The sequence below is a fragment of the Simochromis diagramma genome, unplaced genomic scaffold, assembly GCF_900408965.1.
Source record: "Simochromis diagramma unplaced genomic scaffold, fSimDia1.1 OVJJ01000171.1, whole genome shotgun sequence".
Taxonomy (NCBI): domain Eukaryota; kingdom Metazoa; phylum Chordata; class Actinopteri; order Cichliformes; family Cichlidae; genus Simochromis; species Simochromis diagramma.
In genome coordinates, this window is record NW_024387222.1 from 1,278,528 (window position 1) to 1,305,893 (window position 27,366).

Consider the following 27,366-nt stretch of genomic DNA (forward strand, 5'->3'; position numbering starts at 1 on the left):
AGGTGTGTGCGTGCCTCGGCATCCCGGCTAATCTCAGGCACGCATCACTCTCGGGTTTCTCATAAGTGAGATAAGAGCTTGTCCAAGTTATTGCCAACCAGATAATATGTTTACATGCGGCCAATCGAATGTGAAATACCTGAATGTCGCAGGTAATAATTGGATATCGACGAGCGAGTTAATATGGGAGATGGTGACTCACCGTCTGCAACCTGTTGAGAAACAAGTTTGACAACGAGGCTCCGGGTTTTCCTCTGTTTCTGTTTTTAATGAGGTTTTTATCTGCAGCTCAGGTCGCTGCCCGTGCTGCCCGCCGCTGCCCGCCGCTGCCTGGCTGCAGGTTGTTTACGTCCTTCTGGGCAAATATAGGTGGAGAGGTTTTCCAATCGCATCCGCAAACTCGGCTGCGAGGAAGATCGGGCTTTTTCCTGAAATATGACCTCTCCTGCTCTTTTTCCAGCTCCGTGTTTTAATCTGAGACTCTACCAGAGGAGCTTTGTATGAGTCTTAGTCCAAAATAATCTGTAATAATCCAAAATAAGTGTGGTCCAGCAAAGAGTCTGTGTGTTTTATCCTTTCATTTGGCTCTGGTTAAAACCGTCCGGATGTCCGACCAAAAGAAAATCCTGGCGTTGGTTTTCGGAGCCTTCGGCCGTGTTACAGTCTGCAGGCTGAGGCCAGGCAGAGTTTGGAAAACATGTCCTGCTCTTTGGTCTCCACACAGACTTCAACCAAACCCTGCTCAAACAAATTCACAGGACCAGCGGGTTCATCGTGAGTCGGAGCTCAGTCATGACTCGTGATTGTCCTCGGTGCTGATCCTGGTTCAGTCCTGACTCCGTTTTAACTGGAGCGTTCACACCCTCAGTTCAGTGCCTCGGTCCTGAAACTGCTCTGGTAATATCAGACATGTTGCTAAAAACTGGAAGTCTTAGGTGACTAAATTAAAAATACAAATTATACTTTAAATAAAAGTAAAAATAAATAAATAAATGAAATAAATCCCAAAAGTTTGATTCTGTCCTTCTGGACGTTTTCAGTCTCAGCTGACTGCAGGTTTCCCACCAGCACCACTGACTGACAATAGGCTGGGAGGTCAGTTCCTTGATCATTAATATGCAAATTCTCGTGACCACTGATCAATAACCATGAGTCCCATTCACAGAGAGTTGGTGAACGGCTGCAATCACAGCATTGTCAGATGGTGACCCCCCCCCTCCTCGATTCAGAGATGGTCTTTCCCTTTTCACGTAAACGGCCTCCTCGACTAAAACACCACGATGAACAGAATCTACCTTTTGGGACTTACCTGAGTATCAAGTATAAGTTTTTAGTTGTTTTTAATTTTAATGTTTAAAACAGAACAACAGCAACACTGAAAGTCACAAAGGCTCAAACTGAAATTAAATCGTTTTAGTTTCATCTTAAAAAAGCAAATTTAATCCAGAAAATAAACAAAACAATAAAAGTAAAACTAATGAAAAATACAAAATTATAAACCCTGAAATAAATCAACATGTTGCTCCAGTTAAACAAACTCGATCAGTTTTTTCTTCTTGGTACAAAAAAATAAATAATTAAAACGTTAAAGCGATTTTTTTTTTTTTTCCTGTATCACAGAAATATTCAGTATTTTTTGTCTTTGCTGTTTAACGTGGAGGACATAAATGTTCAGAGCTCTGACCTTTGACCACGTCCTGGTTTCAGGTCAGGAAAAATAGGAACAGGAAGTCTGGATCAGCCGCGCGCTCTGCTGTAAGCTGTAAGACTTCTTAAATATGACAGACGAGTGATAACCGCTCACAGCAGCGGCTGATTAGTTGGCAAACAAGCTCTTAACGATGAGGTGAAAATTAAACAGCAAATCTCTCTGATTAGCAAAATAATTCAGAGCTTTTTGTGACTGCGGAAAGGTCAAAAGGACGAAAAGATAACTTTTAAAATCGTGAAATATCACCTTCTCTCTAAAAATAAACTCTTTGAGACACTGATGAGAAAATGCATCTAAAACTGTGAAACGGGTGAAACTGCACAGCTTCATCGCAGGGAGAAGTACGACCACCTCAGTGCTCGATTCAGGCTTCTGAAGTCTTAGATGGAGGTCAGCCGTCAAGTAAAGTCGTCATTTTATCCCCGAAAATCAGATTCTAGCCCCGAGTTGTTGGCCTCTCACAGCTGTGTCCGATTCTTTTTATACGTTTGTGTGTGTGTGTGTGTTCTTAAAATCGTCCAGGATTAATCAGCGCTGTTGTCGGGCTAAATATTTGAACCAAAACATAAAAAGTTCCCGAGTTATTCACACGATTCACGTCTCGTTCCTCTTCTTCATCCGTGAGCACGGCGGCAGTGACCCGCCCGAGGTCCAGACCGCTGTAAAAGCAGCCGTAAAAGGAAATGGAGAAATGTGCAGGAATAAATCTGCTCAAAGCACTGTGACTGATAAAAGTTTATTAGAAGTGCTTTTGTGGAGTCTGGAGTCCTGAGCGGGCTCTCTCCACGCCTGGCTCCAGAAATCTGTCTTGGCAGAGCGTAAAGGCCCTCTGAGGCGGCGTCAGCGCCGTGTGACAGTAAAACCCTCCACAGAAACCAACACTAATGGAATTCTCTTCAGCGAGGTGTCCCATACTGCCCATTCAGAGGAAGAGGAGGAAGCCCCTCCATCCCCCAACCCAGCGCTAAAGAATGCAGCACACCCCCAACAGCGCCTTTATGCTCAGAAGTACCATCGCCGGACGGTTATTTTCATTTACATTTGTATTTGAGGCGAGGCGAGGCGCGATGAGAGAGGTGGCAGATGAAGACTGAATTCCTCGAATAGCAGCAGAACAAGTGCACAGCGGGAAGGAAGCAGCGAGCGATATCACGGTAATCTCTGAGCGAGCGAGGCAGAGGGAAGTCCTGCGTGAAAGAGAGGCAGATGGATGGTGTTAGACGCTGATGGGAAACCACACTGACGAACACAGAGGAGCCCCTAAACGCTCAGTAATTATAAATCCTTTCCACTCCACAAAAAAAGCCACTCTGTGCCCCTGAATTAAGCCTCCTGGGGGGCAGCTGTGGTGGGGGAGGGGGGTTCCTCTCTCGTGGCCATATGTTTGTGGACATCTGAACACTGTCGGACTGGTCAGTGTGTCAGGTGGGGCGCGTGGCATTTGAGGGTGGGGGCGGCACTGGCTATCGATTAGAGGGGAAACAGTCCGGCCGTCACATACAAGCAGCCCTCGGAGATGTTCGTATGATGGAGGTCTTCACCCTTTCAGTAGGTAGAGACATCCAGCAGAGGTGGGCGCAGGGAGGGCCGGCCATCTGCCGTGACCCGCTGGAAGGTGAGGGGAAAGGGAAGAAAGAGGTCCCTCAGCCCGGGTCTGCGGGGATTCTTCGGGGTCATCTGATCTCGCACTGACGCTGAGCTTTATCGCAAAGTTTGAAGTCTAATCTTGAAAGTGTCGAGTCTGAACCCACAGGAGTGGAGCCTGATAGACATCACCGAACCACAGAGATGCCATCAGGCGGCTAAACCTCCTCACACCCTCTGTAGCCATCAGTGCATGTTGGGAAATAAACTCTGTCCTTTTTTACTTAGACTCACAATAAACACCTTCTTTCATAGAGTTATCATGGTGTCACCACAAATGAGCCCCGTGTGTGTCCAGAAGCAACACTGAGGAGGTCCGTGTTGCAGGTCTAAAAAGGGCTGACCTCTGACCTCATTTAACCTGCTGATGACTTTGAACCTAAACTTTGATCAGCCACTCGTGCCAAAAGTGTGTGGACAGGTGTTGCAAAGGCTGTCGATTTCTGATTCCCCGCAGAGCCCGTTAACCATTTTCAACAGAACGAATTATTATTGGTCATAATTTTAAGAAAATATCCGAGCGCAGTTTGTGCGACGGGCAGAACCTTTTCTCTTTGTTCTCCCCGCAGATTTCCCAACATGCCGCTCTCTGAAGAGGCTGGCACAGTTTTTGACATTGGCACAATTTTCAAGAAAGTACCAACCACACAAGAGACAGTTTGCAATTAAAATAAAAACTTTGCCAGTGTCATTAAAACTGAGATTTCTTTGTGCCCTTTGAAAGTTCTTCAAAGTTGTCTTCGGTATCAGGAATCGGTGTGAACATTGGGAAAAGAAAGAGCCCGGCTCGCTACCTCAAACAAGAATCTTTAACCTTAAAGGAGAATAAATAAGAAGGCGCAGGAAGCGTTTGTGTACCTTACAGGCAGGACTCGGGGAACAGGGCGCTCCTCGCCTCTGGCTTTATAGTTCTCGAGTTTGCTTGGTGCGGTTTAGAAATGTGCAGCGTGAATAATGAGGAAATTCTGTTTGTGCAATAAGACGTGGAGGTGACAGTTAACAGTCATGATTATTGGTTTCAAATGTCACGAGAACTCAATATTGTGACAGTGTGAACTCCACACCGACAGCATTTAAAACAACACATGCCAGTGTTTTACAAGTATAAATGGACCCGATTGTGCAGCCCTGTGTAGATTCACTGCTCGCTCCCATGACTGTTATATAATAAAAGGAGGTTAAACGCCTCAAGAATATTCCTATTCATCAGAACAAACCGGGGGCTGCCTATGGCTAAGCTTATCCTATTAAAGGCAGTCCAAAAATAAAATTACTTTTTTTTAAATAGAAAGCCCTTTCACTAAATCCCCATAAAGGATTTAACTTGCCAAATCAGCCATTTGGTGGAACCTTTTATCCAAAGCGCCTTACAGGAGAACGAGTGCATACGTTCGTAATGATGCCGGCCGACTGTGTCGGATCCACACAGGGTGGCCTTATTCATGCTTTATTGTCTAACCGGTTAGATAAACAACCCTGTTTGTGTCTCTGAGACGCCTCAGCGATGGGGTTCCAGCAGAAGCCATGTTGGGTTTTTGGAGCTGGAGGTGACCTCGCTTGGTTGAGAGGGTGGCGTGCTAAATTATCAGCATCTAAAAACTGTAAAAATGCAACGCACACACACTGATACCTGCTGAACAAAAAACACCAGGAAAAACTCCCATCAGTGGGATGAAGGCTAGCACGCGCCGCCGGGCTGGCACACACCTGTCCGTCAAAGTGGCCACGCCCATTGACTCCAGATGATGTTATAGCAAAAAAAGCTTGTGTACAGGCTCACCTGTCTGAGGTGGACAAAGGTGGTCCTGCCTCAGTGTCTGTAAGGGTTTACTGGTTAGTCTTTGGGGACGCTCATATGGATCCTGCTGCTACGGGTAGACCATGAAATGTGAGTTAAAGGGTCAGGGTTTCAGACACGTGGCCGAGTTTTAAAAGCATGAAGGTGTTACGTTTACAGTCTTTGACGTTGTTTTGGCCACTTTGGTCAGTAAGGACACGGCTGTCGCCCTGGTGGGCGTATACAGGTTAAAAAATGATGCTGTTGGCGATGCTTCCTCCATGGATCCGGCCGCCAACTCAGCAAACAGTCATCTCTCAGTCTTTTTTCTGGGACTTTAAAAGTAACAAAAGAACAAAATGAATGCTTGATTGTGCGTTTAGAAAGTCGTGACCTCCTGGGTTTATGACATCGGGATGTGGCGGCCGTGACAGCGTGACCTGTGACTTTGTGGCTCAGTGATACTTGCCCATGTTTTCTGGGTTATGGTGCGAGCCGTCGCGAAGCATAAACACTGCATCTCTCCCATCATCACATGCAGGGTGAAGGCAGCTCTGTGACACCTTAAAACTTTCCTCCTCCTTTAGCGCACCCCTTCTTGTTTTTCCTGTCGCCAGCATCTGCGGTTAAATGAGTCAAAGCCGCAAGGCGGCGGCGGCGCTGTTGGCATGGACGGGCTGCAGTGACCTATATACGAGTGAATGTAAGTCTGTGTCGGAGTTCAGAGTCTCTCAGGCTTATAGCAGCTCATGACTGGATGGAGACGGCGCCGTGTTAGCTGAGGACACGCACACGTGAAGACACACGCCCACATATGGAGACATTCATGCACGCGTACGCTCAGAAATATGTACACGTGACGGGAGGACACGGGAGGAGAAAGCAGACGTTAAATACGACACAGACACACTAGATCACAACGTATAGACGCACACACAGACACACGTGATGAGGCCAGATCTTAAAAAGGATCAACTTGAACACACACAGATGCTAATTAAACATACACAGATGTACACAGAGCGACTGTCTCATGCATGTTTTATTGACCCGGCTCGCTCCCTTTCTACACCTCCTCCGTCTCGCCTCCTCTCATCACTCGCTTCCTCTCTCTATACCTCTGCAAACCTCCCTTTTCATCTCCCGCTCTCTCGCTCCCTCTCTTCCTTTAATCTTCCTCTTCCTCTTTTGTTTTTTCCTGTTTCACCTCCTTTTGTCCTCCTCTGACCTCCCGGAGCAGAACAGATCAACCTGACAGGCCGGCCGAAGGAGAAGCGGAAGAAGAGAATTCACTTCCTCGCCCCCTTATCTCCTCATCTCCTCCCTTCTTTTCCTCCTCTTCCTCTCCATCCGCTGGCCCCTCTTGACCTCCTCTCTACACCACCTCCTCCTCCTTGTCGCCTCCTCCTGACCTCTCCTCTCACTCCTGTTTTTCTCGCTCTCCTCCTCCCTCCTGACCTCCCTCCTCTTCGCCACCCCACCCCTCCTCCACCCTTCCTCCTCTCCTCCTAATTAGCACCTGAGCGTACAGGCCTGGTTAATATTCGGCGGCGAGGCGCTGCGACGGCAGAAGGGCACCTCGCCGTCTCTCTCTCGCTCTCCCTCCCTCTCTCTCCTGCGCTGCTGTTGCTATGGTAACGCCATGGAAATGAAGCACAGCGCTCTCTATCTCTCTCCTAATTTTTTTTTTTTTGCCCCCCCTCTCCAACCCTACCTGCCTCCCCTCTTCCTCCCCCTTCACTTTGTAATGAGTCACTGCATCCATTAAATTTTAGGATGGAAGGACAGCGGGGCGCTCGCGAGGGCAAAGCGGCGTGCTCCGAGGCAGAAAACTCAAATTTGAGGCGTTAAAAAAAAACTTTTTATTTTTCCTCAAAATAAAAGAAAAAAGTGTGTGTGTGTGTGTGTGTGTGTGTGTGTGTGTGTGTGTGTAAAACGTATAGTCATTGTGAGCTTTAATTATTTATCGGAGGCTCAGATGGATGTTTGCGATGAGTCGCTGCAACCAAGGACGGAGTTATTTTGTTGTTGATTTATTTATTTATTTAGCTCCTGACAGAGTTCACTGAACTGTGTGTGTGTGTGTGTGTGTGTGTGTGTGTGTGTGTGTGTGTGTGTGTTTGCTGGGGGTTTCAGGGGGTGTTTGGACCGAGGCCTTGGCCTTGATGAAGTTCTTTAAAGCTGCTAATTGTATTTCATTTATATTTCATGGTCGCGGGGGGGCCGACAGTTTGCTGTGGGAGAATTGATAGAATGTCAGGTGTGTGTGTGTGTGTGTGTGTGTGTGTGCTGCATTACTAAACCATGGCCGTGTGAAGCCGGTGGGTATTTGTGTGACTTTGTGTGTGTGCGCGTGTCCAGTCTGACAGCTGGAGGTCACGAGGATTTCGTATGTGTGTGTGAATCAGCATATTTGTGTGGCTCTTCATAGATATTCATGCTGTGTGTGTGTGTGTGTGTGTGTGTGTGTGTGTGTGTGTGTGCGCGCGTGTGCAGGTGTGTACACTATCTGCCATTTCACCAAAAACAACGCTCATTAAAACTCAAGTTTTCCGACGTTTCCCTTCAGCCGAGCGGTGTCGCGCTTGTCGCTGATCTTGACCTCTGACCTCTGTAAACTCTGTTTCAGTGTGTGTGTGTGTGTGTGTGTGTGTGGCAGGAACACAGGCGTGTGTTTTCCTGTGTAATATTGTCAGCGTGGAGCGATAAGTCGGGCGTCTGCCTTTATTTATTTAAATGTCAGGCAGTCGCAGCTGAAATGAAGCTAATGTGAGAGTGGAATTAAAACCTCATCCAGGCTTCGAGAAGCCGCCGAGGCAACAGATTTATAATGTCAGATTTACTGGTGTTTATATTTATATTAGAGGCGTCCAATCCCCAGGGGCGCTGTGCGGGTCGATCCGGGTGATCCTTCCTTTGCGGCTCTGCGGCTAACGGGGAAAATGACGCTTAATTAACGGCAACAGCCTCTAAATTTCTCACCACAGAACCGATTGTCTTCCTCTGCTTCTCCCGCTCGTTCAGTAGCTGCCGATCGTCGCCTCCACCTTCTTTGCTTTGCTTTTTAAGACGAGCACAGAGCAGCACATCAGCCGTCCCTAATTAGCAGTGATTCCGTAAGTTCGGCCGATGCAGCGCGAGGAAGCCCGGCTGTGGTCGGGGGGAGAAGCGTCACTCGCACACGAGCCTCTGTGGTGTCAACAGCTCCTGACAGCAGCTTTTCCTGCTCGCATTAATAATGCAACACTTTCATAAGGTCCATCAGCATTTGGGGGCTAGGCTGTAACTCCACATGCTGAATCAATAAGTTATTTTCAGAAGTCTCGTTTTGAATGAGGTGAAAGGTCAACAGAGAGTCGAGTGTTTTACAAACAAGTACTCTTAAATGAAGGAGTAGTACATCAAAGTATACTTCAAGTACCAACAGTAAAAGTACTCATCATACAGAAGTCTGTGTTTTGTAGTTTTTTGGTCATAATTATTGATTTATCAGTGTAGACGCTGAAAATAATTCTGTTTATACAGATGATTGTTATTCATACAGGACCTGCTGTTAGATTTATATATGCAAGCCTGAGTAATAGTTTTATAATCTGCAGTGTGGAGCGAGTTTATTCCAGTTAACTCAAAATAAAAACCTGAAGAATGACCAACCCTGAAACTACGTATGAAACTACAATAACTCAGACATGCAGGACAAGGTGCAATATTTCCATCCGTGACAGTGGAGTGTGTGTGTGTGTGTGGGGATCGGTCTGTCTCTCTTAGATATTATAATAATACTATGTTATTATGAACTATTATTATGGTAAATGGCCTGCATTTGTATAGCGCTTTACTAGTCCCTAAGGACCCCAAAGCGCTTCACACTACATCCACCCATTCACACACACATTCACACACTGGTGATGGCAGCTACATTGTAGCCACAGCCACCCTGGGGCGCACTGACAGAGGCGAGGCTGCCGGACACTGGCGCCACCGGGCCCTCTGACCACCACCAGTAGGCAAACATGGGGTTAGTATCTTGCCCAAGGATATTTGGCAGCCAGGAGGCAGCCTGGGATCAAACCACCGACCTTCTGATTAGTGGCTGACCTGCTCTGCCACCTGAGCTACAGCCACCAATATTATAATAATAATCAATATTATAATATTGATGTAAATGCACAGAAAAAACTGCCAATATTAGAAATGAAGAAAAACATGAAGGTTATATATAAGGGGGGGGGCAAACAGACGTCAGTAAAACTGATCATTTAAATCAAATATTACAATTTTTTTCCTTCTGTATGAAAAATCATAAGAAATATTGTTTTTGGTTTTATTTTTTATTTGACGGGATTCTCTGCTCCTGCACTTAAATCATATTTAATGAAAATTTGAGTGAAAAAATAACTTTTTTGTAACGAACTCCAGCTAACAGCAGGTTTCCGACAGACTGACGTCAAACAGGATCCACAGATTTGGTTTCATTGAGCTGGAATCAGATTTTTGTTCAGATCGGCCGTATCAGCGAGCCGTGGGAGCTCACACACTGTAGGCGTGAGCTCAGCGGCGTGAGCTGCGTGCACAGACGCACGGCCTCAGGTCCGCACATCTTCGGTCGGCCTGTTCGGTTTCTGCTGGTTTTTCTGTCTGCGCGTAGAAACAGCTGCGAGTTCAAGCTGAACGTCACATCTGGATGGGTCAAGGTAAAATCAGCTGCGATGGCGTGCGGAGGCAGAAGCACTAAAGAAACTTCTGGACCTGCCTATCTGGAAAATAAATTCCACTAGAACCAAATTGATTTGGTTTCTATCCAGATGAATCATAATAGAAATAGACAGACGTTAATTAACCTCTTTATTGTTTTTCAAGCGCCACGGGGATAATTACCTCGTCGTGGCAGAGGGAAAAAGCCTGGTAGACCGAATGTGATGGATGATGTCAAACCTTCCAGTAGAAATAACAACTTAAATATTGAAGCACAAACGAGCCGTGATTGGAAACGTTTATGACGACAGTTCCACGTTTTTACAGAAAGAAGTTTTGAAATATTTTTCTGGGTCTAACGAGCCGATTCTTCTTCTGGTTCTTCTTTTGTTCCTTTAAATAAATTCATTTATTCTCCAGTGATTGTTTTAGATTTGTTGACAGTCCCCCACGCTGCTCCTTATGCTTCCCAGAATTCCCACCGGGAATCAGAAATGAAAGTAAAACTCGTGGATTGCGTCTCTGTTGTATTAAATTACCGCGGAGGCCCCGCTGACGTCACGTCAGGCAGAGAGTTGGCAGCTGAAGAGACGTTAGATCAGTGACGGAGCGATGAATAGATGGATCGATGTCATTCATGTTGAGCTCTCGAGGTCGACCTTGAGACGCTCAACGATACGAGAGTTTGGCCGGCTCCACGCACATCGCGGTCACGTGACCGAGAGCGCCGTTCCAATCGCCCAGCCAATCACCCGAAACCCAAACTGCACTCAAGGTTCTCTGCCAATGAAAAGACAGCTCTGTTCTCATCAGCGCATCAAATTGCCTCATAAGATCCATCGGTCATTAAGTCTCCGCTTCCATTTAACGCTTCCAAGTTATCTAATGCTTAACGGGCCTTTTGGCCTTGGGCTGTGCTTCTAAACGCGGACCTTTCTTTTCAAAATAAAATGCGCTCGCGCTCAGCGCTGCTTTTCTGCTCCTTTTGAGTCTGAGGCACACGGCACAAACGCTCGAATCAGAGCTGCCATTTTCACTTAATTTTACTTTATTCAGTTTTATGAGGTCATGCGATTGGTCCGGTTTGTACCTTTTAACCTTTTTGATCCATGAGTCTTTTACTAGAGACAAGCTGGACAAATGTTAAATGGATTTGACAGGATAAAAGTTCATATACATCTGCAGACTAAGTTTAAAAAAGAATTGATTCCAGATCCGGAGCTGTGCGTGGGCGTGGCTCTTCTGAATAATCAAAGGCATGCATATTGATGTAAGGACAGAGGTTTATCAACTTGTCAGCACTTTGAGTCGAGCAGCTGATGTTCTTTCAGCTTATTGTTGGGGAAACGACATTAAAGCACAGACATGTACTCTGTGCGCTCGTGAAACTAACCTTTATAAATAACGCACTTTGACCTTTGGCCTGAAAGTAACAAAGCAAAAATAAACGCTCATTTGAGAAGAATAACGGGAGAGGCGCTGCGAGCTCGGCGGGTTGACTCCGGCGCCGCTCTGGCCCACTTTGAGCCGGGGATTTTTGGTTTTATCACCAACTCCTAACTAAGCCTTTCTGTACGTTACACAATACAAAGCAAACCAGAGTGCCCCGCAGTGAACTGGGTTTGGATCGAGGACACTGGTTAATAGGCTTGATGTGACGAAACCTGTGGGCTAACAGTGTTTCAGCAGCTTTACACGTTTTCATGGTCTGAAAACACAAAATTAGTAAACTTTGAATTCTGAGCTTTACAGTTCAGGATTTAACAAAGTGACCTGTTCATGTTCGCTTCCAGCACTGGACGCTTGATGGGGGAGTCACAGGAGTTGTCTTTGTATTTTAGAGGTAGAACGTCCGCGGTATACGTTTTTACCCGTAACGTTGCACCGCACGCCCGCATTTACACGAAGTGGATTTCAAATGAAGCAAATAAGGATGTGCTGTCTCTCCAAACGCCACAGCACCAGAATGCATTGCATGCTGACAGATCCTGTGCAAACAGGCCATTACAGTTGAGCTTTACCGCCATCCCGCCGCCCGCCTGTCCGCCCGTCCGTTGTCAGTATGGCGGTACCTGATAAAACTGTGATTGTGTTTGATTTTGTTAGTGTCACCCAGACGTACTCGCAGCCCTGTTAGGACAGATTATCCTTCGGGCGGGAGTGCTGTTTTCCGTCTGTAATTTCATCATGTCAGTAATTCCTGCAGACTGCAGTAGCGGTGAAACATCTTTTATTGCCTCTCCTGTAAAGGGGCCAGCTAAAATAACCTGAGGTAAAACTAGTCGTGACGTCCTTTTAGTATGTTTCGCAGAACTCTTATATAACACGAGTGAGATTTGGATCTCTATAAGCTTAAGAGAAAGCTGCTGGAAATAGCCTGGCAGCTCTCAGAAGAGCTGGGTCATACTACCAGCTGTGTTAATGATGCATTAGCACCACGAGGTGCCCACACAAAGCCATCCTTTGATCAATCATTTAGCGTCCACACACACTTATGTTAAAACACACACACACAGAGCTGGCGGTTTTTGTGCTGCATGATGACTGTGTGCCTGAGGGAGGAGGGTCACGGGGACTCTGAAACCAGGACGCTTTTAGTTTCTGAGCGCCGCCGTCGCCTTTAAAGCTCCAAACTTTCAGTCCCCGGTGGTTCTTTCAGCCGCCTCATTTGCATGTTCCTCGCCTGCCTGTTAGTCACCGTACCTGGGAACACAGCGAGCGCGCCGGCAGCAGCGTCTTCCCAAAGGGACCATTAGCATGTCAGGTGTTTCAGATCTGTTAGGCATGTCCTGATCAGTCGGCATCAGTGCTAATAGTGGCCTAATTAAGCTGATTGCTCTGACCACTGTGCAACCAGCTCTTACATTACACATCAGAGCTGTCCTTTTCCTCATTCTAACAATCGCACTTAACCAACAACTGGAAGTGTTGTGCTTGTCCTACCGCCGTCCCGCTGACCTGCACATGGTCGCATTAATCAACAATCAGAGGGAGAAACCTACGCGCAGGATCAAACGTAGAAACCGGTATCAGACAACTTCAGGCCTGCAGTCACAGCAGGACATGAGGTGTTTCCTCTGATTCGTTTTCACCTCCTGATGATGGTTTTATCCCATCAACAGCTTTCCAAACAAAATAAAACCAGTAAAGAGAATCTAACAGTAACTTTACATCATAAAACCCTGAAAACTCCCACAGGGTCCAAAAGAAAATGACTCATAGATTCTTATTGCAAATAAAACAGAAGCATCGTGACCTGATTCGGCCTGTAACAGTTCATGTTAGTGTGAGGGTCACATCTGTGAGGGCCTCAGTAATGCTGAACGATAGACGCAGTTTGCAGGAAACATGAACGTTGTGTTTTTCTGCACGTGCTCCAGCTGTGGGGTTAACCCGAGCTGCCGCGCGCTGTGGAACAGGAAGTATGACCGCACAGACTGTGTTATTTACATTTCCCACTTTGCTTCGTTTTGAAGCACACGAGTCACACTTTGATGTTTTGGAGACCATCCATCCACCCCGGCCTCCTCGTTCATCAATCACACTGCATCATGATTACTGTAGCAGATTATAGTTTTTAATGTACTGCAGCAGGTTTCACCTCCTGAACTTTTGGGTGTTTTTATGCTGTCATCTCATTAGAAATGAGCCTTTTTGTTTCTGGAGGTCGTTTTGAAAAGTTTTATATATTTTTGTCTAAAAACTCAGAGATTTTCTCAACTAAACTGAAAATATTAGAGGTTGATCTTTGGTTTGTGAAGTGGAGCTGTACTTGGAGACGTCTCTGTGCCTCATCCTCATGTCGGCTCACGTGTTAAAAACGGCTTCAGAGCTGCTTTGGGGGAAGAAAAAGTCATCTGAGCGAGTCCCCGAAGTCTGTTTTGGTCTCATTATGAATTACAAGCTGCCAGGCCAGCCCTACAGTAGTTTAGATCCCCGCTGATGACAAGACGCCTGCCGGTTCAGTTTGTTTGCAGCTGAGCTTCCTCTGTGCCAAAATGTACATCGCCTCCCTCCCCACGAGCCCTCGCCCCCTCCAGTTTGCCCTTGTTCCAGTAAAACGTCTTTAACCCCTCCTATTAGCACACTGGGCTCCTTCCAATCTGCCTTTCGTCCTCCTAATTTGTCATTTCATTTCCCAAGATATCTCCTCATTATCTTCTCTTTCCTCGCCGACTTGTTTTATGGCTTCCTCGACACCCTTTTCTCTCCAGCACGCCCTTCGCCGCCTCGACGTGCGAGCTGCGATGCAGTCAGTTAGATGGATGGATACAGTTTGCAGTTAGACTGACGGTGTGCCCTTGGCGGAGGTGAAAATCAGATCTTTTTTCCCCCGAACCCTGCTTCACCCCACCGATCGAGTTACTTGGTGTCACTTTCAGAGGAGAGTTCTGTGTCGTGGTGTTTAAACGCAGGGAATCCTGGGAGACTTTGTTGCCTCCGTCTAAAATTGATACTCTAATGTGCACCAATTAAAGGAGGGAACAAAGGTTTGCTTGTTTTTGATTGAGGAAAAACTCACCTGCCTCTCAAAAGGACAATTTGCCGCTTCCTGCAATTTGCAAATCACTGTTGTCACTGCTGCAGTTTTATTATTTCCTCAATAATTACGAAGCACTGCCGTGCTCCAAACAATCCCCTGCACACAAATACTGTACGAGTAATTACAAGCATGCACGGAGGCGAGCTCAGCCCAATAAAATGGGACGCAGCCAAGCGGCATATGACTCCCCTCGTCAGAAGTTGGCCCGGAGTCCTCGAGGCCGACCCAGTGATGCAGCAAAACATGACACTGCTGAGCTCTTTTTTTTTTACTTTTCTTTTTTCTTTTTTGCGAGCTGGCAGCCGCAGCGCTCTTCCTCGTCGACGGGAAGCGAGGCTGCCATCGCTGCTCGGATGAAAAGCTCGGGCCTGCAGCTCCGTCTGCCTCTACGCTTCTTACTTTCCCTCGTCCAATCTGTTTTCTCCAGCTCTGTTTTCCCTCTCTGTCGCCCCTTTTCTCTCCTTCCATCCGTCTCATTTCTCTCTCCTCCCACACTCTCGTGTCCTTTCTCTCAACCTCTTTACTGCTAAGCACTCGCGCTTTCTTCCCTTCTTTTGTTTTTTTGGCTCCTACACACTCGTCTTCCTATACATGCACTCCCTGCTCTGTTCTCTCCAACTCCTCCCACACTCTTCTTTTTGTTTTATCTCCTTTACCGTCTCCCTCCCTCTTTTCCCACTTCACCTCTGGCAGCAGCTGGGTCTCTGGCCAAGTATTTTAAGCAAACGCACAAGGAGAGAGGATCTGAAAGGAGATTGAAGTATTTGCTAGAATTTGGCCCGTATTAGGGCTGCGTATTGATTGCTTTATTGGGTTATTAGTGCACCGTTTCCTGGAGTGCCTTTTAAGAGCAGCTTAACTCCCGTTTTAGCGTAAACGCGCACCTGGGCATCTCTAAAAGCTGTGATCAGCTGCTTGCTCTCACAGGTTAGGGCGGACCGATGCTGCAGCGGGTTATCCTCCGTGTCTGGAAATGTGGGTGTGGCTCAGATTGGAGCGTTGCAGTTTGTGTGGGTGTAAAGAGCAACAGAGCGTTTCTGCAGCCTCTCTTTGAAGGTTACTGGATGTATTTCTGCGTTAAAATATAAAATCCTAATTTAATGGACACAAAGTGTTTAATCAAGCCTCATTATTAAATAAGTGCAACTCGCCTTTAAAGCAGGGGTGAGCTGGCTGGGTCAGTAAAACGATGCATGACGCAAATATTCCAAATTTTTCCCGTTGAGCGTAAATAAATGTGTCTCCTGAAGCGGAGCCAAGATTTTATAAAAGCTGGAAGCAGGTGAAAAACAACCGCTGCCACGCTCGGTTTAAAATTAGCCAGACAACAGGTTGTTGGATTATTTTTCTCATTTAATGAGCATTTCATTAGCAAACAGATGACGAACGGCACGAGATGTCTGTAGAAAAACGTTTCTCCAGCCTCATTAAACTCACGTTACAGTTTGGGATCCTGTGAAACGCTCAGATACGTCCGCGAGGCCTGAACCGGACACTTCAGCGTGTTTGACCCCCTGTTTTAGAGTCTCTTCCGTGCCCCACGCCAAACTTTTGTATGGTTATGTTTTTACATCCTTCACTGCATCTTCCCTTCAGCTGCAGGGTCGGTGGTTCAGTCATCATTGGTGCCGCACGGCGTGAAGGTCCTGGGTTTGAGTCCCGGCTGAGGCTCTCTCCTCGTGCCTGTGTGGGTTTCTTTTCACAGAGGAAACACTGTGGATGTGTGGGCGGAGATGGCTGGTAGAGAAGCGTCGCGGCGAAGCAGGAAGTAAACGGTGATGTGGCGTTCGGCTCGTTTCCAGCTCCGTGTTTTCAGTCTCAGACTGAGCCACGTCTCTTACGCTGGGACCTGGTACAGCGCTTTGGTCCATTAAGCTAATATTCTTCTGATTGGTCGCCCCTCTTAAACGGTGGGTGGGGCTTCTGTGGCTAAGATGACCATAGTAGAAGTCCTCACACAGACTTCACTGATAATTGAGCACCGACACAGATTTAAATCGGGAGAAGCAGAACGGGCCTGCCCTTTACTCCTATCAGTCATTTATAAATAATTTCCAAGTGAAACTTTTTAAACTCGTGAACTCTCTGGTGCTCGGGCGCTACAGGCTACAGGTCCTCACAGGCCCCTCTGGTTACCCAGTAACCGAGACCTGACCCAGGGACCTGAGTTGGGCTGGGTCCAAAACCATATTCGGTCTAATCAGGTTGCGCGGGGTCGGGTCATGCTGTGCTGCAGCAGGTTTTAGAGGCAGACGGAGAGAGGAGGTGGACTCTGGATTGCATCTATTCGCCCCGCGGTGCGTTCGGTTCTTTCCAACGAGGTTTGGGACTGAAATTTTGAACTCCTCGAGGCGAGCGCGTAGGACACGTTTGGGTTCGCCGTCGAGTCGTTTTTTTTATGAATTGATTGTCGGTGTTTTTATGCTCGTTGTTTGAGGAAACGCCATTAGCCGAAGCGTGCAATAAGCAGCAATGTAAATGCATGAGATTTATAATAACATAGGATTAGTTCAGTCTCATTGCACAGTGCAACAATTCAGACGGGCTCTGGATACTCTGCAGCTATAAAATGTGTCTCCCGTGCAGGCGATGAGAAGCTGATCAAGGCTGCGAGAGCATGAAATATGTCCAGCATTAAGTGACACATGGGACAAATAACAGCTTGCCCAATACTAATTAAGTGTTGAAGTACCCATTTTTTTCCCTGGCAAATGTGTTTTTCCCCCAACTGATTGGGGCACCTTTTCAAAGCTTCAACTTTCCTGATAGAAAGTGCACCAAAACCTCATTTTATTATCCGTTAAAATTTTACTGTCAAATGGAAATGTTTTCGTCGTCCTCTCATCTCTCTCGTTCTCTTCATCTGCTTTCGATTGTGCCTCTTACTCTCTGTTCCTCTGCTCTCTGCTTATCTTTCCCCGTCTCCCTCTTTCTTCCTCCTGAAACACTCTGTTGTCCCTTTCCTCTCCTCCTCCTCCTCCTTCTTTATGTTTATCTGCGTTCTTTTCTCGCTCTTCTTCTCCTCCATTCTTTCGCCGTCGTCTCTCTCTTTCTGTCTGCCAGGCCATGGCCTAGTTAAAACGTCTTCTGCTTTGTGCCTGTTCTCTTTCATTAGCTTGGAAGTTTTCAGACTCTCCCTTCTTTCTTTTTCCCCTTATCTCTGCGCGCCTTCGCCACTCTCTCTCCTCTCTCTCCTCCCATTTACCTGCTTTTTTCCTTTTGTCCTCCTTTTATTATTGCACTCTTCTGTATTTATTCACACCTATCTTCCTCTCTCTCCCCGTCTGTTTTTACCTCACTTTCTCCGTTCCATTGTGTGGATGATAGCTGTCAGGAGATCTCATCACTGAGTCTCTCTTATTACATGATTACAGGGTAATTATCCTGTGAAGTTGTCTTTGCCCGAATCTATGAAAGGCGCTTAATGTCTTTTTAATGGGGTTTGGAGTTTGGAGACTTTTTTTTGTCTTTTGTAGTTGCCGTGGACGTCTTCAATTTATCGCATTTACATGTGATTGGCCTGGAACGGCGTGTCCTGATTAAGTGGCACTCTGATTCATCATAATTTTCGAGCGTGGCGTCTCGAGTTGTCAGCCGGACTTCCTTTATTTTTAACTTCTGGCCTTCTGGTGTTGTCAGCAAATGCTGTCGCCTGCCAGGGCCTGATTAGACCGGACCCGACGGAGCCAGTGCGATGCTAAGATGAGTGCCAACAGACCTGACAGACCTGGCTCGGACATTACAGGAAAGGAGACGCAAAATATCACGTCGCTAATTAAGCTTGGAACCTCCCATCTTTGGATGGGGAGTTACAAAATGATCAGATCTGCTCCAGAGGGTTTCGCCATGACTTGTGGGCAGTAAAAATGGCTGACTTTGTTTCCCTAACATGGTTATAGGTACTCTGTAGCCTTCATGCTTGCTTGAAATTATTAGCCTTGCAGAGCCTGCGAGAAGCATCTAGAGGTCAGTAGAGTAGTAATTACTCTCTCTAGTAACCATAGGAGCAAGTAATAAGTCCCTGTTTAAATTACAGATGTATGGGAAAAATCAATATCTAGGCCTGATAGTGCCATAAACCTGCGTTCTTTCTTTTGGCCCGCAGGGGGCGGCGACTCTAGTCTGTGGCCCTCGGCTCACTTGATCTGCAGCCTCAGTAACACTTTCCTGATGAGTTTGTGGTCTCCGGCGCTAGTTTCACGTCTCGCTGAACAAACATTAACCTCGTAAAGTTTTTGTCCCATTCCAGTAAAAACTTAATGGGCCTACCATCTGACTGTCAGGTGTGTGGCCACGGCAAACATTAAGACCGGACTTTACTAACCGATAGGTGACTACATCCATGCATGTTAGAGAAAACACTAGCATGGACCGTTCCAGGTTCTCCATGTGCAAAAAAGCAAAATAAAAGTTTTCCCGTCCTTCCCATGGCTGGACTTAATTTTCTTTGTGTAAGCTTTCATCAGTCTGCACGCTTTGGGACTTTGTGGTGATAGTTTTTAAGTTTAGCCTTGGCAGATTCACAGTGACAGCTTTCCCAGCTCTCCGGATAACTATTGATGAAAACTTGACTTTAGAAAATGGTCAGGCCTTTAGTGTCCAGTCTATGGACTACACAGTTCTAGATAGTCTGTTTACGGTCGACAAATCCAGAAACCTGTTGTGTGTTTAAACGACCCGTCATCAGCATAAACAGCTGATTTGACGCTGGTAGGCAGCGTCTCTGGTTTGGTAATCTTGTTCTATACGTTCTGTTTGCAGTGCTGACTTTGTGGGTTTAGCTCGGTCTGGCTGCAACAGTTATATAGTTAATATAAGATGATGCAACCAAAGAGCAAGTGTGTCCTACAACTCGTTTTTTTTCCTCATGCAATCATAAAACTTTGGTTCAGAGGACATTTTTCACTGTGCACTCGGTCAGTTTCAAACTTTAGTCGAGGTGTCCGTATTTTAGCCACTGGGGATCTGGACAGCAGGCGGTAACACTGATGTTTGAGCCGTTTCCAGTTCATGGCAGGTCTGTTCGGACCAACCAGAGCAGCTTTCACCCTCTCAGCTCAGGGTGAAAGTTTGGATAGTTTTTCAGACCATGGCACAGTAGCTGCACTTCCTGAGAAGAAACAGTGGATTGAACGGATGATCTTGGAACATGCAGTCCTTTAGAAACGACTCCAAGATATCCCTGACTTATCTAAGCTCCCCAGATTTTCACATGTCGCCGTGCATCGGTCAGTCGAACGATTTCCCTTTATGTGTTGGCACAGAGACTCCACCGTGGCTGGTTAGGACATCTAAGTGGGTGTATAAATGTTCTTGACCTCGTATATATTATTTTCACCCTGTGTTTATTTCAGGAAATCTAAAATAAATTAAAACTTGTTCACTAAATTATTGAGTTTGTTTCTTTTTCTCATAATCTTAGAGGTTGTGAAATAATTCAGCTCCAGAAAAAGTTCTCAGAAATTGTGAAATATGAAAGCCCAGCATTACTAAAACATTCATGTCCAAGATGATAAACTTTTGATTAAAACTGTATCCCTATAAGTGATTCTCTCCACTCTTTTTTTCCTGTTCCTGTGCTGATTTCACCTTGCTCAAACAAAGGATGTTTCATCAAAAAGGCTTGTTTACCAAAGTGCAGATTATCTAGTTTTCCCCCTCTTTCTTTCATTGCCCATCATGCACTTTCCCTGTTGTTTATCCTGCTTGGAGTGAACATCAGACACAAACATTATTGTAGTGACGTCTTTCTCTCTCCGACATGTTTTTCTCAGATTTTTAGCCCTTTCTAAGTGGCTTCCTCACAGCTCACTGAACACAAACAGTATTAATGTGTCGTTTTCTCTCTTTGTCTTCGTCCCCGTGCAGCTTGAACGCCGCTGCTGTCTGTGATGCCCTCCCATGACGCCGAGGTCGGTAGCTGACACTGCCAGTGAGCGGGAGACGCCACTGCACAACCGGTCCTGGGCCAGCGCCGTCAGCCGGTTCTCGCCCTCCCTCTCACACACTGGAGACTCCACATCCAACCGCCTACCACTTTCCACAACCACCTGCTCCGTTCCGCCCCAGTAAGGACCCCCCAACGCAGACACGCTGACGTCCTCGACCAGCACCAGCAGCAGCAGCAGCAGCCAAAAACAATATCGTCAACACAATCAGCAACACCAGCACCACCATCATCACCAGCAGCAGCAGCAGCAGCAGCCGCAATCATGTCCAGTCGTAGAAAGTCCTCCACCCCCTGCATGGTCCGGGTCATCAGCGACCTGCCTGATGAACAAGATGACCCGGAGGAGGTGATGGACATGGAAATATTGGCAAGCAAAGATGTGAGAGAAAATGAACCACCTGAATCTGCGAAAAAGAGTCAAAACCTCATGAAGGATAATGGAGATAATCCAGACCGGAAGGCATTTCCAAAACACTTAGACAAAGAGCAGCAGTCTGGATGTGAAGATCACCCCCCTGTCATCGAAGATGTAGAAGCCAGAGGGGGGAAGGACAAAGAAGCGCCAGAATCAGACCCGGTGTCCCAGAAGAAGCAGGGAAGAGGTTACGAGTGCAAATACTGCCCTTTTTCGACGCAGAACCTGAATGACTTCAAAGAACACGTGGACTCGAGCCATCCTAACGTCATTCTAAATCCACTGTACCTCTGTGCTGTCTGCAACTTCAACACCAAGAAGTTTGACTCGCTCACAGAGCACAACGAGAGCCGGCACCCAGGTGAGACGAACTTCAAGTTCAAGAGGATAAAAATGAACAATCAGACTATCTTAGAGCAGACAATCGAAGGCAAGGACAATTCAGCTGAATGCGACGTGACAAATGAAAAAGGTGAAAGCCACAGTAGCTCTGTGTTTCCACCTTGCATATCTACCACAGTGAAATCTCCGGGTAGTGTGCACACGCTCTTTGGAGGGAGCGAACTGAAAAGCCAGCTGGACGGTTTGATCCAGAAGGACCAAATCACAGCAGTGAACATCAACGGAACAGTCATCATCCCTGAACCCACCATCGTCCAAGGGCTCTCCCATGTCACCCCAATGCTCCAGCGTCCACCCAACTTTAACTCTGTACCAAAAATAGCCGTTCCCTTGAACACCACCAAATATAACCCTTCTTTAGACAACAACCTGACGCTGATCGCCTCCTTTAATAAATTCCCATACCCAACGCATGCTGAGCTGTCATGGCTTACAGCTGCCTCCAAGCACCCAGAGGAACAGATCAAAGTCTGGTTCACTACCCAGCGGCTGAAGCAAGGTATCACTTGGTCCCCGGAAGAGGTGGAGGAAGCCAGGAAGAAAATGTTTAATGGCTCCATCCCTCCTGCTCATCACACGTTCACCGTCTTGCCTACAAGCCCCATCTCTCAGCCGTCTGCCAAAGCCTCACAGCAGCCCATCGTCCACACGACAGTCGAGCATCTCGGTCACGTCCGGACGACTGCGCCCAATGGGCTAACTGTAGTCACCACCACAAACTCCCCGGCAGGCTCTAGCCACTCCCTTAAGCGACCCCTGCCGACACAGCTGTCAACAGTGTTTGAGTCCAAGCGACCCATCATGGCAGTGGCGCCCCACTCTGGTGACCCTAAAGACAAGGTCCTAATGGCTCCTCCCCCACCACCTCCTCCCCCAAAAGGCCGCCTCCCAATGGCTCCACCTCTTGTTCCCGTGGAGATGAAAAGACCTGTAGCAGTTCCTCTGGTTACCACAGAGATGAAGAGGTCATCCGCTGCTGTGCCTTTAATGCCACCGCCTCCATCGTTGTCATCATCATCTTTGTCTTCCAAAGGGAAGATTCTCTCGGCGTCAGGAAATCCCAAAACAAAGCCGGTGGTGTCTCTGCCCTCCATAGTCTTTCCAGAGTCGTTAACAAGGCCAATGATTGCCCCCCCACCGATCTCTGTCTCTCCGTTCAGAAACAGTTTACTTATTCCCCGTACCGTGCCCGTCCCTTCCAAAGAAAAACACCCCAGTTCTCACAATTTGCCAGCTTCTGATTTAAATTTGCCGAACTCTCCTCCGCTCATTACTTCACAGGTAAGGAGGCCGACAATTATCCAGTCCATCCGTGCTCCGGCTAAAGCTCCATCCCAGATTTCAGCGTTCTCCTTGGATGGCAAGAAATTAAAAGAGCAGCAAGGAGTGGAGCTGAAAGCCAGCTACCCCAGAGGAGACAAGGTAGTCAGTCCTCTGCCAGAGGCCAATGGAACGTCTCGAATGGACGGGAAATGGCCCTTTGATCAGACCTCTCCTGGTCACAATAATGGAATCTTACATTTGGACGGTGGGGACATCCCAGCAGTACCAAAACCAGATTTTCAACATAAGTCCTCGGTGCTGACCCAGTTCCCCTTGCTGGAGAGGATGAAAGGAAAAACGGCAAAACAACTGAAGATCTTGGAGGAGAACTTCTTGCGGAACAGCTTTCCTACACACAGCGACGTGGATAATCTGTCGGCCATAACCCGCCTGTCTCATCAGGAAATCGACAGCTGGTTTGCAGAGCGCCGCGCGCTTCGTGACAACCTGGAGCAAGCCCTTCTGAACTCCATGGGCACTAAAAGGATGGGCGGCAATGGCATTGGTGCCATCACTGAGAAACAGCTACATCAGCACCAAGCACTGCAACTGAATGGGATTCACAAACCAAGCACCGGTGTAGGCCTCCTTAAAAGCCCTCCACCAACTTCACACCCCCTGTCCATGATTGCTCCTGGCACCATTGCACCTTCCGTCCCCAATCTGAATTCCTGCTCAGTGCCTCCAGACGGCCGATCCCTGGCGCTCCTCAAGGACGATTTTGCTCAAACGCGGTGGCCTTCCCCTGAGGAGTTCAGCCAGCTGGAGGGTCGGACAGGACTGGCTCGCGGAGAACTGGCCCGCTGGTTCACCGATAGTCGGCTGCAGAGCGGCAGCATGGACTTGGCAGAACTTTTTCACAACAATGGCGTGAATGGAGGACAGGGGCTGCCTATGTGTTCCCCTGAAAACGTTCCACCCAGCATCATCCAGCGCTGTCAGGAAGGAGCCGTAACAAACAACAACAGTAAGGTGCTGGAGGTTGAGATGGGCTGGCTGATGGACCAGCGCACCAACAGCCTCAACAATCAACAGCACGATGAGCTCCAAGACCAGTTTGCTGGCAGGTACTTAATTCACAGTTCTTTACTTTGACATGTTTTCTGTTAGCAGACTGTTTAGCAGAAATACACAGAATATAAAGTGGTTTTCCTCATACAGTCCAAGAGATGGCCTTATGGGTAGGGTTAACTAGGTTTTAGCCACATGCTAAACAATCATAGATTCAGAAATGAGAAGATGTTTGCTTTTAAAAGTTCTTTTAAATTATATTTTAAGAGTTCCATTTGGGTTTGCCAAATAGGTCAAATAAATAATTGAAAGGCAATCTGTTGTTAGCGGTTAGCCTCTTAGTCACCTCCAGACCTGGACCACCACAGACAATGGATTAATAATAATGGATTGGATTTATATAGCGCTTTTCAAGGCACCCAAAGCGCTTTACAATACCACTATTCATTCACTCTCACATTCATACACTGGTGGAGGCAAGCTACAGTTGTAGCCACAGCTGCCCTGGGGCAGACTGACAGAAGCGAGGCTGCCATATCGCGCCATCGGCCCCTCTGGCAAGTAGGCAAGTAGGGTAAAGTGTCTTGCCCAGGGACACAATGACCAGGACAGAGAGCCCAGGGATCGAACCGGCGACCTTCCGGTTACAGATGCGATTCCCAACCCCCTGAGCCACGGTCGCCCTTTCATTCAGACCCATCCATGGTTAGGGTAGGGTTTTATTTTAACCTCATGCTGAATAGGCAAATTTTCAGAAACCTAAGTTAAAAATTTTCGAAGGATTTTTTTATGAAAAGCATTTTCATTTGCTGTGGATGTCAACCTTATGAGGTATCTTCTAAGTACCGCTAATTTTGAAAGTTGAAACTTTACCAGCTAAGAGTCCATGGTTTATTTCCCCTTGACGACTTTCGGTTCACGTTTTGCCGGATAGTACGTTTCAATCCACTGGTAGCCACTGGTCCTAAGTGGAAAGGTGTGTATTTTGCAAGCATTCGCGAGGGTTTGATGGAATATGCTAGCATCAAATTGGTCACAAAGAGGTCCACAGTGCTGCACTGAAAACCTCCTTAGAATTGTTTTGGTCTCTAACAGGTTGCTGCAGTTGTCTGTAATTTGCATGGAAGCCACAGACTTGTCTGTAAACATTTACCAGTTGGTGGCTTCCCTACAGACCGGCCTGCAGGCCTGTGTAATGAATGTTGAAACCCTTTGTTTAACCAGTCATGCAGGCAGATAAAATTACTGTGAAATGTTTACGATTACATTTTTACATAAAGCAAACAATCAGAATAAAGAAAACTAAACTGTTAATGGAATTTAAGCTGCATGTCGTTCTCCATTTATCTGCCCTCATTTGATCTACAAGAAGATTTTAAAGGTTTTAAAGCGGAGTGATGGCTATCATGATTCAGCATCAACAAGTTAATCAAGACATCAATACGAGTCTGTGAAAACACAAAGAAGGAAACGCTCAGTCTCAGCCCGGTGTGTCGATCAGAGATGTGATTTAAGGTTTCAGTTTTACATTTGAGAAGCGCTTTGATTCGGTGAGAACAGGATGAAGATATAATGTGGAAGTTTTTCTGCTTTTGCTTTTTTACTGAAATGTTTTTAAAAGCAGGTCGTGTAGTGAAGGACTCTTACAATGCTGCGTAAGTATATGTAAAGTGGCTGAATAATTTGCCACAATTGGCAGAGAAACAGCAAATTAAGCCCTGAAATCACGGATACGTAGTCCTACACTGACAGCTGCTGACAGCCCTCTATAATTCCCCCGTTTCTCGGTGTGACCACCTCCTTTATTATGTAGATGAAATGATGGAAATGAAAATAATTTTTCATAAAGAGGCGAGTCAATCTTATTCCTATATCCCAGTCACCAAATTCCACCTCGCTCCTTCGCTTCTCCTCGATAATTCGTGCAGTCAGTGTTTACCGAACTGCACCCCTGGTACTTTCAGCACCGTTTTCTACCCACTGGCACCTTTTGTGGTGACCTGTGCAGCCAAAGTAAATTTGCGCTTCCCCTCGGCGGGCTTGTGTTGCTGCTTTCTAGTTGCCACATTAACATTGTTTTCAGGACATTAACCTACAAATCTACATGACTCTATTTAGTCTGCCTCTCCTTCAAGGAGCTTGGGACATGTTTGGCCAAATAACACAGCCATTACGTTGGAAACCAATATCTCCACTATAATTTGGGCAAGCCTTTTATTCTTCCCGTGAGCCTGCTCCGGGTTTCTGGCTCAGCCTTTGAAAACACCACGGCGTGAACCTGCACTGACAGCACACTCGAATCCTTCTGGCTGCTGTTTATTTCATAAACTCTGCAACAAAGCGCGCCGCGTGACGTGCGACGTACAGCCGAACAATGCAGAGCGATAAAGGAAACTGTCAGCGGCGCTCAGATGGGAGTTCGGGGTTAATCGCGTCCTTTTATTTGCCGATGTAAAGCCTGATTTAAAGCACGAACGCGCAGCTCGTCTCAGTGTTTCCGTGGCTGTGACAGAGGCTCGTCATGTGTGGGTTCGCTCTGTTTCCACAGAATTTCCTCCTTCAGTTTTAAATTATTGCGGTGATTAGTTTCTCCTCGTTATAATTAAAAACGCTCCACTTATGACCCACTCGCGTTAAATACGATTGTGCGCAATCACCTCAGTGGCATCTCAAAAAACCTGATTGACAGTTCTTGTTGGTGCTGAAGGACAAACGACTGATTTTTAGTCCAGTTTCTTTGTGTGGGCTGCTCGCACTTTCACCTTTCTTTCATGTTTGCTTCACGTGTGGCTGCTCGTCACTGAGACACTGGAACTAAAACACTTAGTTTCCTTTAACAGCTTCAATCTGTTTTTAATGACGAGAAAATCTAAACCTTCAACAATCTTAGGCCCAGGACGGCATTTATGCTTCCCCTCCCATTAATTTCACATTTTTACCTCACCGTTAATTATTTTTTAATCTTTTTTTATTGTTTTATTTATCTTGAACAGACAGCATCATTATAGGACTGGTCGTCACTACGTGACTCTAACGAGACAGGTGAAAACAGCGACAGGTGCCCTGTCTTCAGGGCTACAGAGAAAATTATTCTGAAAAATGTCTGTGTTGGTTTTTCTCAGATGTGAAGTGCAGATGATAACTAAGAGTAACACTGAACACAGGTTTTAACTGCTGGCTGCACCAAAGCGTCCCCAGCAGAGCTCTGTGGGCACTCGTTAAACTCCTAAAGCATCCGTGATCCCACATCAGTCGACTCTCTCGCTGTTTAAAATGTTAAAATGTATTTCCTGCTATGTGTTCCATCTAACGTGACGCTCTCGGTCCGACAGACTGAGGCAGCAGAGCGTGGCGGAGCTGAAGAACGGGGGACAGAACGGGGGCGTCCTCGGAGGAGTGCGGGAGGTGTTCGGGACCTGGCTGGAGGACTCGAGGCGAGGGCGGGAGCTGCTCGTGGACAGAGAGAAGAAGATGGCGGAGGACGCGTCTGGGAGGCTGACCGGATAAACGGTGAGTTTGAGTTTCGGCGTGTTTCGGTGTCAGCAGCTGTCCTTGGATCCGCGGGCCTCACCGAGCCTGTGAGGTTCGTTTCATCTATGCTTCGTGTTTTATTTGTGCTCCTGCTCGCCGATCAGAGGATGCTGCTGAAATGCTCCCGAGTCATTTCTGAAATGTTTGAGTTCAGCGACAGCAGACGGCCACTGAACGGTGCATTCACGGCAGAAAGTATTTAGCGCGTGTTATAAGGGCAGCGTTTTTTAATTAAACCTGTAACTGAATTGCATTCACTGGCAATAAAAGTGCTATTTCTTAGTTAAATGATTAATCACTTAGTTTAGAAAATGCCAGAAATGACAAATGACCTCCTTTCAAGCAATTAAATGAAGCATGAATC

At 46.8% G+C, this 27,366-nt stretch overlaps 1 protein-coding gene across 4 annotated transcripts in view; it reads left to right on the forward strand.

Moving 5' to 3' along the window:
• Nucleotides 1-27,366, forward strand: part of LOC120746619 (zinc fingers and homeoboxes protein 2-like) — a 122,126-nt gene that overhangs the window by 83,283 nt on the left and 11,477 nt on the right. For all 4 annotated transcript variants that reach the window (XM_040052043.1, XM_040052044.1, XM_040052042.1 and 1 more), the window contains 2 exons: nucleotides 20,239-23,527; nucleotides 26,804-26,981. In XM_040052043.1, coding sequence (XP_039907977.1) covers nucleotides 20,583-23,527; nucleotides 26,804-26,978 — 3,120 coding nt within the window. In that variant the 5' untranslated portion in view covers nucleotides 20,239-20,582 and the 3' untranslated portion in view covers nucleotides 26,979-26,981. The remainder of the gene's footprint in view (nucleotides 1-20,238; nucleotides 23,528-26,803; nucleotides 26,982-27,366) is intronic.